Raw genomic sequence first — 18,122 nt, forward strand, 5'->3', positions numbered from 1 at the left:
GACATTTAACAGAGACATTTAATCATGAAGTTGCTCTCAGAACAGAAAGAACACAATACAGTGGTGTAATTCAACCATTTATACCAATATTCAGTCAAATGTATTGATTGCAGCAAAACACCATCTGTTGATAATATTGAAAACGTGAAAAATGTCCTAATAATGACACTTGATAAGGTCACTGAAATTTACTGATGAACAGAAGGCATCATATTACAAACATATATATATATATATATATATATATATATATATATATATATATATATGATTTTGCATGAAGAGAAGCCTAGTTTGTACCATTGAGATTTTTCTTTTTGTGCATTGTGACATGACAATAATTCAGAAAGTTACTTAGTAAATTTACTATAATACAAAATACTTCTCAACCCTCCTGTCAGGATGCAATGACTGATTTAATTAAATTGTGTTTCACATTACGGTAATGAGAATGAATTCCATTTCCTTTTTTTTTTTTTTTTGTGAGTAAAATACGATCTGGACATTACTCGACAGTTTTTGAAGGATTCACCCATAAAGATTTCTGTAAAATATACAGTAAATTCTAACATAAATAAAAGCACTGAACAAAATGGCACAGTCAAAAATATAGAATCTACAAATCAATAAAAACGCAGCTAAAAGAATTTAAACACTAATGAGTTATGTCCCTTTGTTTCCATGATTTTTAAAACAATCTATAGATTGTTTTGTTGTTTGATTGTAACAGGCTTAAAAAATAAATAAAAATATGGATTTTTTAAAATGCACAACGAAAATGTGACTTTCAAATTCAAAGAATGAAATTCTTCCAGACATCGGCTAAATTAAAAAACTGTGGTATCGATACAGTATCGTAAACATACTGTAATTTACAGGTTGTTATGAGCATTAAACAAGGACTCTGGGACTCCAGCAGCAGGAGTGATTTGAGCTAAAGGCTATTTATAAATTGAAGTTCCTCTGAACATTAATTGTGTGACGCTCTGTTAAAAACACATACATCCTTTCCCAGGCCGACCTGAAGTTACACAGATCCTATAATTGGAAACAGGCCCTCCAAAATGGATGGATATGTAAACATGAGGCACACACAGACGTGATAGAGTCCTGGAGGATTCTGGGTGTTTTGGTGTAATTAGGTGAGGTGGAGGTGAGGGGGGCAGGCTTAGGGTCACCAGGAGAGGTGCAGATGAGGATGTTGTTGTAGTTGAGCTAGTAGCTCTTCCTCTGTTGGCTCTTGAACATGCTCTCTGAAGATGGAAGGGCAAAAGAACAGAAAAATAAAAAAACTTAGATATTTAAACAACCAAACTATAATTTCTCTCTCAGTTAAAGGTACAGTTCACCCAAAATGAAATTCTGTCATCATTTTATCACTTTCCACTTGTTCAAAATCTGTAAGGGTTTATTTCTTTGTGATATTTTGTAGAATGTTGGTAACCAATCAGTTGACAGCAGATATTGATTTCCATAGGGATGCTTTTTGTTTTTTTACTATGGGAGTCAATGGCTACCGTCAACTGTTTAGTTGCCAACATTCTTCTTCGGGCTTGTTTAGAGGTAAAAGCACTGCATAATCATAAAGTTCCCCCTGGGCTACCCCGTCACATGAAGGAAAGACTAATAACATTATTTAATACATTCAGGACAAAGATTTTACTAGTTAACGCGTAATCATATTTTATTGGCTTTTATTAAACACGTTATTATCAAATCAGCAAAATCCCATATCTGTAACCCATATATGTATTTACAAATTGGTTCATAAATCAATTTTAAGAAATAATTATTTAATAAAACCTGTATTTTCATATTAAAAAAACAGGGTAACTGCAAGTCTAAGTCATTGAATGTGTACCACAACCTATTTAATTGAGTAAAATATTCTGATTATTATAGATTTTTATTATTATTATTTTGTGCAGGTTTTAATAAAAAGTCTTTAATTTGACTTTAAAAATTCTGCAGATACCCTGGTTATGATATATATATATATATATATATATATATATATATATATATATATATATATATAATATATATATATATATATATATATATATATATATATTTATTTATTTATTATTTATTTATTTTTTTTGCCATATCCCTCACCCCTAGTTTTGCACATGATTGTACAGGAACATCATTCCAAGACCAACAAAGGATGTTGATCCAGGCAAATGACAGAAATAAATAAATAGCAGAAATACTATACATAAGGAAATGAAAATTTGTACTCGATCTTAAGGAGTGATAAACAGCAGGACAAACCACACCGCATTCCACTAAATTAAATCATTACCCTTCCCTTCCTTGATCAGAGAGGAATGTGAGGGAAAGCTGTGAGGAAAGAGCAGAACGCTGCCTGAAATACTGGGCAGAGGAGCCTCGGGCAAATTCTGTCAAGTATCAGAGCTAAGGTGTACTTGCTTATGCAAAAAAAAAAAAAAAAAAAATACATCACATTATATAAAGATATAAATCACTGACAGGCTATAGGACTGCAAAAAATAAATTATAGATAAATGTTTTTGTATTAACTTGGTTAACATGTCCATGACATGGTCCATTACCATTCATTCATGCTTCCTTTTCTCTACAAAAAAATATTTTTTCTTTTCACATCACTTAATACGGCTCAACACCGTGAGATTCAAAAATAATGTGTACTGACTATGGACAAAACGAGCATTCACTTCAATGAGTTACTGAATTATGAATTTAAAAGGTTAAATTTTTGTATAGGGATTAGTTCTCACTATTAACTAGTTGGTTATTAGCATGCCTATTATTAACATATTGACTGTGTAATACTTATTAAGTACATATTCTGCATCTTTAATCCTACCCAAAACCTAAACTTAACAACTACCTTACTAACTTTTAATAATACTGAGGCAAAAGTCATAGTTAATGGTTTCTTATTAGCGAGAATTGGACCTTAAAATAAAGTGTGACTATTAAAACTCATTTCAAATTTATTTTCAGCACCATTTACTGAATTATCACCACTGTCAGACTAACATTCGGATAACTTGATGTTCACAAAATAATTAATCTTATCTGAAACAGCTGTATTGATCATAATCTATTGATTCTCACGGTTTCATTTTAAAGTGGAAATTTAGCTATTTTTAGAACTAATGGTTGTTTTCTTGTTTTCTCCCATGTCTCTGGAATCATTTATGAGAACTTTTGAAAGGCTTTATTCATACCTAAAAATAAGCTGTACAGTGCTTTGATAGGCAATTCTCTCCACATCTTCAACAGAAAGAGCATTACTGCGGTCCCACTTATAGGTGAAATTCTAAACAAAGGGGGAAAAAACAAGGTTAACCAGCATGCTTAGAAACAAATTTATTGCCCTGTCAAGAAAAGGTCAGAATGTATTGATTCAGATACAAACAGTAATGCTAACTAACAGGATGTGCTACTGGTTATTAAGCTTAAGGTTAGGGGTTAGTATTGGTTTCAGTGTTGTATAGGCAATCAACACTGTCACTGAAGTGACCAAAGAAATCTTTACAATCAGCTTCAGGACAGGGTGTGTGTTTAACTCGTTTGGGAAAAAAGTCATGCTATTGATCATTTGTTCAGTAGTTCATCAGATTTCAGCCATACAAATAGGACTAAAAAAAAAAAAAAAAATATATATATATATATATATATATATATATATATATATATATATATATATTAGGGCTGTCAAATGATTAATCACGATTAATCACATCCAAAATAAAAGTTTTGTTTAGATAATATATGTATGTGTACAGGGGTATATTTATTCTGTATATATAAATACACACACATAAATTATATATTTAGAAAATATTTACATGTATATACATTTATATATTTATATTCTTATATTTTATATTATATATAAATATATTTAATATATAAACATAACATATTCTTCTTAAATATATACATGCATGTGTGTGTATTTATATATACATAATAAATATACACAGTATACACACATATATTATGTAAACAAAACTTTTATTTTGGATGTGATTATATATATACTATATATATATATATATATATATATATATATATATATATATATTCATATTCCTTTTGGAATAGGAGGACTAGGAATGGGTATTAATAAAGTAAATATTGTCAGTCTTGAATTATTTACAGCAAACAATCTACATACCTCCAAAATGAGGGCCACAAACAGGTTGACCCACATGACTGAAGATGTCAACCACCAGGCCACAAAGTACACCAAGGACCACCTGACATGGAAGAATTATGGGTACACATTTACAAAACCCTGTTCAGTTAAAGCACACATGTTAAAGGGTGTGTGTGTGTGTGTGTGTGTGTGTGTGTGTGTGTGTGTGTGTGTGTGTAGAGCGTCTAGCTTACTCTGTAGTGTATCTGGTGTATGCATCTGTGAAAACATGCCAGTTATTCACCACCATGATGTTATAGAGAAGAACCAGAGAGGACTGGAAAAATATGACAGGAAAAATACAGTTACATTTATTTTTTATTTAATAGTTCAATCATCTACATTCACTTGCGAGACTTTTCCTTAATTTTATGTAAACTTAAACCTAAAATATAGGTTTCACTTTTGAAAGTAAAATAGTATTAAAATAAAAACAATTTTAAAAACACAATTTAATACTATAAACCTAGCAAATCTGGTGAAATCCTCTGACTACTTACTCCTCATACGTGCTTATTACGGCATTCTGGGAACTTGTTAAAAACCAAGTTCCCAGAGGCCTCCGTGCAACTTACAGCAAAATCATCAAAGTTGTTTGGCCAGTACTCCAGCTGTTCAAAAGTGCCACAGTCCATGCTGAAGGGACCATCCGTTTTGTTCTCAACATTGGCATTGAAGATTAGACTGACAGGAGAGCACATAGAGAGAGAAGAGGCTCTGATGTATAATCGATCAAAATAATAAGACATTTTTCTTGAGCATAATTAGTATATTACAATGATTTCTGATGGATCATGTGACACTGAAGACTATAGTAATGGCTGCTGAAAATTTAGCCATCACAGTAAATAAATTACAACTTCAAATACAATAAAAAACATTTTTTTTAATTGAAATATTTTGCAATATTAAATTTTTTACTGTATTTTTTATGTTTCCTGTTAAATGTGCAGTTGATGAACAATACCTTGTGTTTGATGGAGGGGTTATAGCTCCCTGGAAAAGCCAGATACCAAGGACGGCAAACATATAGTACACTACCTGCATCAGAGAAATGCACAAGTGAAGAGACCATCAGTACGATCAATCACCATCAATTAAAATACTGCCAGTAAAAAGAGTCTGTTCACTCACCAATAGAATGCCAGCAAATGCCCGTAAGTTTTTCACCAGGTCCACAAGAGTGCTGGCCACCACGGCCATCAACTAAAGTAAGCACAAACAAATCTTTACACATTCATTAAGCATTTATTACATTTTAAAGGTGCTGTACGTATGTAAGATTGGCACCGAGTGGTTGAACTAGGTATTGCAGTCCAAATTCAAAATATTGGAGGGTTTTTTTTTTTTTTTTCATGGGGCCCATCCTCCTCAGACTTGATGCACACGCAGGTTGCCAGATTGACGACACCAACAAGAAAGAGCACACTTGACGATGAATGAAATGAAATGTGCTGTGTTTTCCGCCAAAGGACAACATGGGGTGCCGAAATACAATTGGGTAAACTGGCAGTGGACGGGTTTCACAAACCAAAACAAAGATCGACATTCAGGCCCGGAACGCTCATTTTCAAAGGAGAATAACTTACTGTAGCATTGTTTTTCAAATAAACAAGTATGTTAACTTACCGTGTTTATTAAATATCTGCAAACATATTATGGTATTTGTATGCTTTAGTAGAGTCAAAATCTTACATACAGCACCTTCAAGCATTTATTAATGCTCTTTTAATGTCAGATGGATGGTATGACCCATTGTGCCAATTATATGAAAAATACTGGCTCCTGTGAACTGTCTTCAAATATGTAAGGAATAATGTACAGTCTATCTATCTAGTATTTTTTAAGCTTTTCATTTTGGTGCACTGAAAACCTCTTAACTTTACTGGTGACCGGGCAAAAAACTATTTGAAAAAAAGAAATGCAGTGATGCCGGTATGTTTTGCACAGTTGTAGTATAATTTCTCCTTGTGTCCATTTAGAACCAATGTGATTCATGTTAGAAGCCAGCCACCAACCTTGATTTCTGGAATTATTCGGAGGAAACGGAAGACAATCAACATGTTGACCAGTCGCGCCATCTCCCACAAAGCCATCACATGTCCTGGAACCGGATCTCTGTTAACATACGAGTAAAACATCACATTAAAGCATTTGGAGAAGAGATCAGGAGATTTGTTCTTTAAATTGAGCACACTTACACTTTTTCATAGGGAATCCTGTATGTGATGAATATGGCAATCTGAATTGCCTGTTGAGAATAAAAGTAAAACACAATGTGTCTCCAGTGATTGCCTTCACCATGTAAACAGCTGTATTTCGCAGAATTCCTAATGATAATTTTAAATCACAAAAAAAATGACACAGGAAATGTGTTACCAGAAGAAGAACAGTGAGGAATCCATCAAAGATGTTATTCCTGTAAGACAGGTAACCTCTCCAACCAAAAGCCACTATTTTCAGCAGCATCTCTATTAAATAGTACAGGATGAAAATACAGTTGAGGATCTAAAAGACAGAAAATATATTTAAATTAATATTAATAGAACCACACAGAAAATGCAGAAAACACATATATCAACTATTGCTGAAAAGACAGCAGGGCATGTATTTTTTTTTTTTTTTTTACCAACGAACCAAAAACTTATATTTCTCTACAAATTTATATATTTACAGCAACATAAATTATTTTCAGTGCATAAAACAGTCACCTCCATATAGAAGTTATTTTTCTCTAACCCAGATTTCTCTGAATCCAGAACCAAGACAGTCTGCAGAAAAACAATGACAGATATCAGATATGAACTTCAAGATTCAAATCATTTATTTATTTTTCTGCATTATGCTATCCACAAGATGGCACCATTGTACAAAAAAAACAACATAAAAACATAATGCACTCTACATAGACTTTGCGATCTATTTTTGTGAACTCAATTATTCAAATATTTTCTGATCTGATTTCAAATAATGCTATAATTAATGACTTGTTTGTGTAAGAGTAAAGTGTTACACATTTAATATTAAAACTTAAATATTTCAATCCAATTCAATTTAATTTGCCATTTCTATCTCAAGAGCCCCTTGCAGCTCCATAATGAACCACTAGGTGGTGAACAACCAATTTGGAAAACTGTTTTAGTCTACTGAATGCTGAAAAAGTGTGTAATGTTCTTTATGTAGGGGTGATGCATATGATAATCAAAGCAAGTAAAAGGAAATATGGTAACTTACACAGATACAGATGACATTTGCCAGAGCAACAACATTCCCTAGCACAGTAATATAAAAGTGACTGTAGATAATCTGGATATGTTGTAGGACAGGAGAACTGTACACTGGTTTTGGTGGATGCTAAAGGGGGAAAAAATAAATAAATAGAACAGTTAAAATGTCTGTTGACATCAAAGCTGAATTCAGAATTAAATTAAGAGTGTCTTTAGAAATTCCAATTCATCTGAGTAAGTAAAATCAAATTGAAATGAAATTCAAAAACACTGTGCTACAAGTGTGGTTTAATATTAAATTATTTTCGATATGAATTGCCTATTGACATGATAAAACACAAAACATGGGGCATTTCCTGAAAAATTATATACTATTAATATTCAATGTTTCTATAAGAATTTTCTACACAAGTTATATAAATTTTATTATATGTGACCCTGGACCACAAAACAAGTCTTGGGGTATTTTTGTAGCAATAACCAAAATTACATTGTGTGGGTCAAAATTATTGATTTTTCTTTTATGGCAAAAATCATTAGGATATTAAGTAAAGATCATGTTCCATTTTGTAAATTTCCTACTTTAAATATATTAAAACTTAATTTTTGATTAGTAATATGCATTGCTAAGAACCTCATTTGGACAACTTTAAAGGCAATTTTCTCAATATTTAGATTTTTTTGCACCCTCAGATTCCAGATATTCAATTGTATCTCGGCCAAATATTGTCTTATCCTAACCACACATCAATGGAAAGCTTATTTATCCAGATGTTTATTTCAGATGTATAAATCTCAGTTTTGAAAAACTGACCCTTATGGCTGGTTTTGTGGCCCATGGTCACATATTTATACATATTATATTCAATAATTTAATTTCATAATTAATCATATTATATTATATGTTATTATACATTATTATATTTGTTATAAGAATTTAATTTATTTGTTTGGAACATAGTTGAAGTACACATTATTTTCTTGAATGCTCTCTGAATTGTATTAAAGCCAAACAAAATGAAGCAAACTTATAAGATGCAAACTTTAAGCAGTTATCCATTCTTGCCTGTTTTGTTGTTGTATTGGATTCATCCAAACTCATTTTGTGAGTTTTGTGAATTGCCATACAGGTGTCCTCCTGATTACAATTCTAACTAATAAAGCGCAAGGGAACCAATTCTAAACTTGCTCAACCCTGCTAATGTCCAAATTATTCTAACAATAATTTAACCCACTTGCACACACTGTTCAAAAAGTGTGACTTCCTGAATTCAGAATGTACTGTAATGTAAACTGATCCACAAATGTAGACGATCAAACCTCTTTCATAAAATCTTTATCCAGCTCATTAAAGAGCCTCTGGAAGGCCTCGCCATTAATGAAGCCGTCTGGGAACTGCTGAGCAGCCTGGAGGAAACAAAAGACAGGGTAAAACAAATAAGCATGTCACGCACTATTTACTATAACAAACTATTCTGCAATCTGTATTGACCTTAATGATAGCCTCCCTCCAGTAAGACTTCATGTGGACTCTATCCATGACCTGTAGAAACATGTTCACCGCCACTCGCTCCCTGGGCAGCAACAGGAAAAGTCATGTGACCAGGCACAGAACTATAAAGACTAAATGTTTGCTATAAGGAAGAAAGACTTAAGTGCTGGAGAGGACTGGAACTTACACATGGCCTTCAGACTGGGTGCTGGTGTGCCCTCGGCCTGGACAGCACAGCACCTCGAAAGCAGCCCGAATACCCAGACGCCTCCTGATTATAGACGTCTGAACCGACATCTAAACACACAGACCATAAAATCAACAATTAAAGGAACAGTTCACCTAAAATCAACATTTACTGACCCTCATTTTGTCACAAGCTAGGGGTGCACAACTAGTCGACTTCAATGGTCTGCCATGACGCTTTAAGCTTGACGTCGACTAGTCGCTGGTCCTATAGAGGGCGCAACAGGATAATAAATCTTTGAAGAACTTCCACATTTACACTCCGTTTCCAAACAGTTAAAATTACAAATAACTCCGAAAGTGCTCCACAAGTCAAGTGTGATTATATTACTGGATGCTCGAAATTGAATGGGAGAATGCACGTTTTAAACCGCCTATTGTAAAGGTAAGTTAATCGCTGTCTAATCTAATGTGCTGCTGCACTGTAACGCACACACATAGGCTACAGACAGTAGCTTGTACATCATGCGCTGATCTCGCACACAGAATCATTCAGCGCGGAAAAGACTGTTCTGTGATTTCTCAATAAAATAACTTAGAAACTGAAAAGTTCTATAATTTATAGAAGCTGCCAGGTAGAATTAATACACACACGCAATCGCTCTCACTAATGCATTCATATGAATGTAATCTTTACTGTGCTACTTTATCTGTAACATTATTTGATTTAGAACGAGCAGAAATCTGTGAGAAATATAATGACCCAAAGACAAAAGAACTGATAAAAATGAGCTGTTATAGGAGCAATAACCATGTGGGCAGCGCTGTGTCATGGAACTTATATGTTTGAGATGTTTTGTTAGCAGTTACGGTGTTGTGTTCGTTGTTTAATTCATTAGTTGTTAGTATTTTTGGTTTGGTCTCATCACATAAAAGTCGACTTTAAAAAATCAGAGGTCGTTCAACCCCTATCACAAGCATGTATTTCTTCACAGAACACAAGAGGAATTTTTGAAGAATTTTAACACCACTCTTTTCCATACAATAATAATTATGGTATGTCTTAAAATGAATTGAAAAACAGGGTCATACAAAAAACTTTTATTGTGCTTTTTGTGTGTGTGTGTGTGTGTGTGTGTGTGTGTGTGTGTGTCATTTTTGGAGCTTAATGGACTTTTGTATTGTATGGAAAAGAGGAGCTTGGAAATGATCAAATTCATTCTATGCTCTATGGGAAAAAAAAAACAGTCATATGAGTTTGGAAATAATAACAGAATATAGATTACTGAACTATTCCTTTAGCAAACAAGCACAAATTCCTAAAACAATGTCTAATGTAAGTCACGAAACCATTACTCACCAGTAAATATCCCCTGAACTGGTTATAAATAATAGCCGTCATTAGATTCATTAACAAATACGTCCCTAAAAGAAAAGAAAAAACATAAATAAAAATGTCAATGTTTAATGCAGGCAATATAAGTATTATTAACTGCAGTGTGCGTGCATGTAAATATACACTATAAGTCAAAATTTCCTGTAATTCAATTTATTCCTGAGTTTTCAGCAGCCATTACTCAGAGACACATTTCTTTAGAAATATTGCAAAATCTTATATTATTCCAATGTTTTGACCAGTAGTATATTTTTGTATGTGTATGTTTGTGTGTGTGTGTGTGTGTGTGTGTGTGTGTGTGTGTGTGTGTGTGTGTGTGTGTGTGTGTGTGTGTGATTGAGTGCCATTAAAACTTACCAAACACACTAAAGAGTATAAAAAATATAGAATAGCCGCGGTTCAGAGAGTATGCTGGAATCATGACTGTTGAGAGAAGAAGACACATTGACATACACACAGATTAATAGAAAGGTCATAGGCCATTTAAGTCAGTTTCAGTTTAAAATGAATACAGATACCTGTGAAAGTTTAACAGAATTTTGTGACAAGTCACAAGACATCATGTCATGTGGTTAAAGCCAATGACTCATAGCCTCCACTGCAATGAGCCATAGATTGCTGTGAATTTGACACAACGGTGCCAAAATGTCATCCGTGTCACTGACCATCTAAAACTTTACTGAGTCATTCAGAGATTTGCACCTCCTGAGAGGCACATTTACAGTCAAATGAAGACGTACCGTCAGGGTTATTGGCTGTCGTTAGCAGCACTAGCAGAGAAGACAGGGCCTTTGGCAGGTTTTTGAAGTACGTTTCCCATTCTCCATTCTTCTTAGGGTCCTACAGAAACACATCTATTCAGTCTACTGTAGCAACTCATTTTGAATAATAGTGTCTGCTAAATGATTCAGTATAAATGTAAAGATTGGATGGTAATTGTTCCTTTACAAATTGCACATTTATATTAACTAAACAACTAATTAAAACTAAACAAATTTTATTTACTAAACTTTATTTGTAATTATCCAGATTTACTAACAGCTTTACTCCGGCTGACCTTGTTGCATATGCATTTGTAGCAGTTTCTCTTTCAGACACAAAATTTATGGGAGGAGAGTAGGTCTATTTAAATGAATCATGCAACATGATTTACTAAGGTCTGCGGTAGTCAATTGACTGGTATTTCCACCATTTTTGCACCACTCAACAGACTGCTATTGCCAGGAGGAAGCATTGCTTGGTAGAAGGGAGAGACTTTTTTCCACTCGTATTAATTCATAGGAAGATGTTATCCGTACATATTGTATGCCAAGCCACAATATTTTTAATTTGCTCTGTTTTTTGCCATCTTAATTTGTGCTGATCTTGGTAGATTATGTTGTTCATTATGGAAATGAGATGTTGCATCTGTTCTTTAATTTACACATTGTCAGTAAATCGCAGAACTTTCCACTTCCATCTGCAGTGAAATTTTTTTTGGAACTGTGCTCTCGCACTAATTTGTCTTGTTTAGTAAATCTGGCCCTTAGTACATTACTGAGGGTTTCTGTAGATTTTATTAAGGTAAAATTAAGACTATTTAAGACCTTTTTAAGGAGTAAATTGAAGATAATACAAGAATATACCCAAGTCAATATGCTCTCTTAATGTAAATATCTAGAGAGAACACAACGAGTTGCATTAGCAACACTTTTTTTGTGAAAAACAAACAAAACACTTGAACAGCTTTCTTTCCAAACACTAGTATATGGAAATAACTTTTACTTTACCTCCTGATCACATGGCAGAAAAAGTAATTTTCTACAAAATGTCTTTTAAGATACATTTACTTGAGGAGCAAATTGACATAAGAAGTCTGAAATTGATCAAAATGAAGCAAGTTTGATTAAAATATGAAGAATATCTGCCAATGGGCTCAGAAAAATTTTACTTAATTCAAAGGGGCAAAAGTTTTCATACCCCACTGACAGATATTTGTTCTTGTTTTAAACATAAACTCACTCTTACAGTTGCATGTACAGTAAATGTATCTCGATTTAAGGATGATTAGATATCTGTATTGGATTTTCACTTTTGCAATGTATGCAACATTTAATGCCATGTCTTTATCAGTTTTAGACTTTCTGCTCTTATTTAAGACTTTTAAAAGGCTTTTTTAAAAACCCTGATTACATTTTTGCATTTTCTGAAGAAATGTTTTTAGTGGTGCTTGCCTGTGCAAAAATTGCTGCCAGGATGCTAAAGTGTTGTGGATGGATGCTGTGTGGTTTCTGAGGTACTCAGCATGTAGCTATGTGGTTACAACGGTGTTCTACTAAGGTGATTTGCATGGTTGCTATGTGACTGCTTACTGGCCATGTCAAATGAACCCACATCCAAGTCTCTATATTCTGATCTCTAGATATGACTCCACCCCAAAAAAAGCCCAGAAAAAGGATCTCTTGAACATCTCTCCTCAATAAGCAACACTAACGTATCATTCATGTCAAAAAGCACAAATTCTAAGTATGAGTTATGTGGCAAAATGTAATACTTAGGGACAGAGGCTTGTTTAAATCAAAAAGGAGGCCCATATAAGTATTGATAGAAATGATGTGATAAGGATGTGATCACTTCTTACATCTGATTTGGCAAAGATCAGCATTCCTATCATGGTGAATAAGCAGATGTGTAACCCCAGAAGCAGAATAACACTGAAACAGAAAGAGTAACAGATCCGGTCAAAGTTTATCTGGTCATTTTTAAATTATAATATTAGAATGGAACTGCACACAAATGAGAAGTGAAAATAAGGAATTAAATGGAGCCTGTTATGGGGAAAAACCCTTATTACACAAAATATGTTATTACCTTGCTATTTCTGGAAGAGTCCTTTTGACACATTTTAGAGTTTTCTTCATAAGGGAAGAGTTTTGCAAGAGGAAAAATGGGCGAATTAGTCTCCTGACTCTTAAACTCTGTGGGACAGAATGACAGGGAAGCATTACAATCAAAGGACCTGATGCCGACAGCTGACTGAGACATTTACTTAAGATTATTAAGGAATAGACTGTCCAAAAATGTACATTTCATTTCATTTCCCTCAGGTTATATTTGATGTGCTTATGCAAATGAGATGTGAGTGACAATGGGGGGCAAGATTTAAAATACAACTTAAATTTTGGTCTGTTCTTCAAATGAGGGAAAATTTTAATTGCACTTTAATGAAGTTCATTTCACTTGCATTTCTATGCATTATAAGAACATTTTATTTTGCCAATAGAGTTGGGCAGATTACATGCGGGGACAATATTTAATTTATTGAAACTACATAAAGAGGTATATTTATGTCATATTGAATTAACTAGTAATTTATTGTCACATTAAACTTAATACTATTTCAATCTTCAGTTTAATTTAATGCGTTAATTGCCATTTCTTTGTAACTAATTGTGGAATTTACTAGCAATTTCGAGTGAAGACTTTCAACACCAATTATTTTTTTTTTAAATAGTGTAAAGAGGCACAATAAATAAGCAGCTTTGTAGTACAGTTCTTATAAACTCACCTCGCTGCACATCATGCTAATACTCAACATCCAATCAACAACTGATGCTGCGATCACTACTGTATAACCAATCAGCCATTTGTTCATACGAAACTCCTCCCATCCTATCAGATAAGTCTGCAAAACACACAAAACATCATATTCTTTAATATAATATTAAGCAACTTTAGTCATATTACAAATGAGGTCTGTTTAACTCTGTCATATGGGCTTGAATGACAAATAATGACAGAATCCCAATAGTCAACTGAATATTTCTGGATGTCTACCTTCACAGTTACATCTAGGATGAAGATACAAAGGCAGACCATCTCAATCCCCTCCGTCAGTCCACAGGGTGGCTCCCAAGGTTTGGGTTTGAAACGAATGTCCGAGGTGTAGGTCAGAGAGGAGGGTTTCTCAATGAAAGCCAGTCCCAGTACAACAGCAATAGTGAACCCCAGACCCTTCAATAGAAAGAGAGTGTGTTGAACTGAAACTGACAGAGAGAAACATAAGCAAATGACCACATAAGCAGGCTACAGGTCAAAATAATTGCAGGAATGTTGCAGGTCCATTTTTTTTTTTTTTACCCGAAAAGTATTCCTGCTAACAGTTACTAATAAAGAACAAAGCATCTGTAGACAGGTATTAAACTGACTAATGTTACTTCAGAGACTGTCTGGCATTGTGTATTTTAGCATGATGCACAAACATACACTCACTAAGCACATTCGATTATTGGCCATTTAGAACTTGTAATGGCCAAAACAGAAATATTGCACATAAAGCGGATTATCAAAATCACACACACAAAAATCTCTGTGACAGCATTTCATTTTTAAATATAGCTTACTCCAAAATGAATGTTCAATGTTAAACACTGAAGATTAGTGGACAGGCTCTAAATTTTGTTAATGTAATTCAATAGTAAACTTTGTGAGTGGCTCACTTTGTCATGGTAGGATGTTTGTCTCGTCTCTTTTTGCTTTGTTTTGCTGGAGGCTGTTTTTATGGGAAGGGCTCTGATAGCGAATAGCGATGGCGTGTAAAATGAAAGATTTACTAATCACATCCCACAAAACTGGCTAGTGAGTTGATAAGTGTAACCCAGCATGAGTGATTTTCACCCACATTTGGCCAGTTTTAACTTCTATCCCTGCAAGGATACTAGAAAGGGACATGATGTAACTATAAGTGCTGTTTACATTCCAACCACAGAAACTATACATGTAATGCATTATTACTGTAGAAGTTCTTCTGCCTAGAACAGGAATCACACCACAAAAGGATGACAGAGACAACTTAATAGCTCCAAAAACAAACATTCTGTAATGTTGTGTAATATAAAATACAAGCACTGTAACAAAAATACAAGGAATATTTCTTATTTTGAACCCTCTAGAATGTGAATTTTATTTGATTTTACAAATTAAGAGACAAGTCTAACCTTTCTGTGGTAACTGACAACATGTCTGATCCAATCCAACAACAAGGTTCTGTGAATAAAGCTTAAAGAACTATGAAATGGCTTTGTGATCTTAGTTTTCTTGTCTGTGTTAAAGGGATACTCCACCCCAAAATGAACATTTTGCCATTAATCACTTACCCCCATGTCGTTCCAAACCCGTAAAAGCTCCATTTGTCTTCGGAAGACAATTTAAGATATTTTGGATGAAAACCTGGAGGCCTGTGACTGTCCCATAGACTGCCAAGTAAATAACAGTGTCAAGGTCCATCAAGGTACAAAAGTCGTCGTCAGAATACTCCATCTGCCATCAGACGTGCAATCTGGGTTATATGAAGCAATGGGAACACTTTTTGTAAGCGAAGAAAACAAAAATAACGACTTTATTCAACAATTCCTTTGTCAACAGTCTCCTCTGTGTCTCTCCATATCACCGTATGCTGTGTATGCTCTTCTGTATCATGCGTGCCACAAGGATGCGTTGTTTATATTTAGCTTTGATTTGAAATAAAACAGCGCATCTTTGTGGCAATGATGGTATAGAAGAGCATACGCAGCATACAGTGATATGGAGAGACACAGAGGAGACTATTGACAAAGGAATTGCTGAATAAAGTCGTTATTTTTGTTTTCTTCGCTTACAAAAAGTGTTTCCGTCACTTCATATAACCCAGATTGCACGTCTGATGGCAGATGGAGTTTTCTGACGACGACTTTCATACCTTTTATAGACCTTGACACTGTTATTTACTTGGAATACAGTCTATGGGACAGTCACAAGCCTCCCGGTTTTCATCCAAAATATCTTAAATGGTGTTCAGAGGACAAACGGAGCTTTTACGGGTTTAGAATGACATGGGGGTAAGTGATTAATGACAAAATTTTCATTTTGGGGTGGAGTATCCCTTTAATGTACAGCAGTGGTTCCCAACCTCATTCCTGGAGGCCCCCCAACACTGCACATTTTGCATTTCTCCTTTGTCTGACACCCCCATTTCAGGCCTTGGAGTCTCTACTAATGAGATGATGATCTGAATCAGGTGTGTTTGATTAAGGAGACATGGAATACCTGCAGTGTTGGGGGGCCTCCAGGAACGTGGTTGGGAACTACTGACCTACAGTATCTCCACTTACAGGAAGTTGAGGCAGGGAATATTGAAGGGATCATCTCAATTAGCTTTTTGTCTTCCTTACTGTGACATATATCCACGTAAAAAGGCTTCTTGAATGACAAATTGTGGGTGAGACTTGATGTTATCCATTGGAACTGTCAGTTTACATTTCCAAACATTCCTTTTGCCATTAATTGTTATGATCCAATGAATTTTTTTTGTATGCACAAGGAGTCTGACAGCAGCCAGTACTCCACACAGAGATCTGATCTCACCATCATCAGTCTGTCTGGAATGACATGAAGAAACAGAACAAACTGAGACAGACTAAATCCAGAAGAAATGTGGCAATGTCTCCAACATGTTTGAAGAAACCTACTGGCAAAGCTACAGTACTGTGAAAAGTTTTAGGCACTTGTGTAAAAATGCTGTAAACTGTGAATGGTTTCAAAAATACTGTCATAAATAGATTTGATTTATCAATTAACTACAGTTAACTAAATCAAATCAACAGTTGGTGCGACCACTCTTTTTGTTTAAAACAGCTTTTGTCTTAGGTACACTTGCACATAGTTTTTCAGGTAGCTTTGCAGGTCAGTTTCTTGAAGTATCTTGGAGATGTTGCCACAGTTCTTCTGGATTTAGTCTGTCTCAGTTTGTTCTGTTTCTTCATGTCATTCCAGACAGACTGGATGATGGTGAGATCAGACCTCTGTGTGGAGCACTGGCTGTTGTCAGACTCCTTGTGCATGCAAATATTTCACTGGATTATTACAATTAATGGCAAAAGAAATGTTATTTCCTACTGACACACTACAGCAAAAGATAGAAATAACAGGCTTAAGACCAGTTGGGTGTTTAGGTGTTTTTTTGTTGGTGAAAATACTAATGGCCTAAGACTTGTGCACAGTACTGTATATATATATATATATATATATATATATATAATAAACCATTGTATATTTGTATATATATATACACACTGCTCAAAAAAATGAAAGGAACACTTTTTAATCAGAGTATAGCATCAAGTAAATTAAACCTCTGGGATATTGATCTGGACAGTTACGTAGCAGAGGGGGTTGTTAATTCATTTCAGCTGTTTTGGTGTTAAAAAAAACTAGATTAGAAAACCCCCAAAACAGGAATGGTTTTACAGGTGGAGGCCACTGACATTTTTTTCCCTACTCATCTTTTCTGATTGTTTTCCACTAGTTTTACATTTGGCTAGGGGTCAGTGTCACTACTGGTAGCATGAAGCGATACCTGGACCCTACAAAGGTTGCACAGGCAGTCCAACTCCTCCAGGATGGTGCATCAATATGTGCCATTGCCAGAAGGTTTGCTGTGTCTCCCAGCACAGTCTCAAGAGCATGTAGGAGATTCCAGGAGACAGGCAGTTACTCTAGGAGAGCTGGACAGGGCAGTAGAAGGTCCTTAACCCATCAGCAGGACCTGTATCTGCTCTTTTGTGTGCAAGGAGGAACAGGATGAGCTCTGCCAGAGCCCTACAAAAT

At 34.6% G+C, this 18,122-nt stretch overlaps 1 protein-coding gene across 1 annotated transcript in view; it reads right to left on the bottom strand.

The window, feature by feature from the left end:
• The window catches only part of LOC109106313 (two pore calcium channel protein 2-like), a 22,437-nt gene continuing 4,315 nt past the window's right edge, over nt 1-18,122 (bottom strand). The window contains exons 4-25 of the mRNA XM_042728522.1: nt 14,316-14,493; nt 14,047-14,163; nt 13,350-13,456; nt 13,120-13,192; nt 11,240-11,339; nt 10,857-10,922; nt 10,464-10,528; nt 9,105-9,214; nt 8,918-8,999; nt 8,746-8,832; nt 7,433-7,552; nt 6,910-6,969; nt 6,578-6,706; nt 6,400-6,449; nt 6,217-6,316; nt 5,333-5,404; nt 5,166-5,239; nt 4,774-4,882; nt 4,393-4,475; nt 4,178-4,259; nt 3,222-3,313; nt 1-1,253 (exon numbers count right to left, since the gene is read on the bottom strand). Of these exons, the coding sequence (XP_042584456.1) occupies nt 1,175-1,253; nt 3,222-3,313; nt 4,178-4,259; nt 4,393-4,475; nt 4,774-4,882; nt 5,166-5,239; nt 5,333-5,404; nt 6,217-6,316; nt 6,400-6,449; nt 6,578-6,706; nt 6,910-6,969; nt 7,433-7,552; nt 8,746-8,832; nt 8,918-8,999; nt 9,105-9,214; nt 10,464-10,528; nt 10,857-10,922; nt 11,240-11,339; nt 13,120-13,192; nt 13,350-13,456; nt 14,047-14,163; nt 14,316-14,493 (2,035 nt within the window). The 3' untranslated portion in view covers nt 1-1,174. The remainder of the gene's footprint in view (nt 1,254-3,221; nt 3,314-4,177; nt 4,260-4,392; nt 4,476-4,773; nt 4,883-5,165; nt 5,240-5,332; nt 5,405-6,216; nt 6,317-6,399; nt 6,450-6,577; nt 6,707-6,909; nt 6,970-7,432; nt 7,553-8,745; nt 8,833-8,917; nt 9,000-9,104; nt 9,215-10,463; nt 10,529-10,856; nt 10,923-11,239; nt 11,340-13,119; nt 13,193-13,349; nt 13,457-14,046; nt 14,164-14,315; nt 14,494-18,122) is intronic.

The sequence above is a fragment of the Cyprinus carpio genome, chromosome B7 (assembly GCF_018340385.1).
Source record: "Cyprinus carpio isolate SPL01 chromosome B7, ASM1834038v1, whole genome shotgun sequence".
NCBI classification, from domain to species: domain Eukaryota; kingdom Metazoa; phylum Chordata; class Actinopteri; order Cypriniformes; family Cyprinidae; genus Cyprinus; species Cyprinus carpio.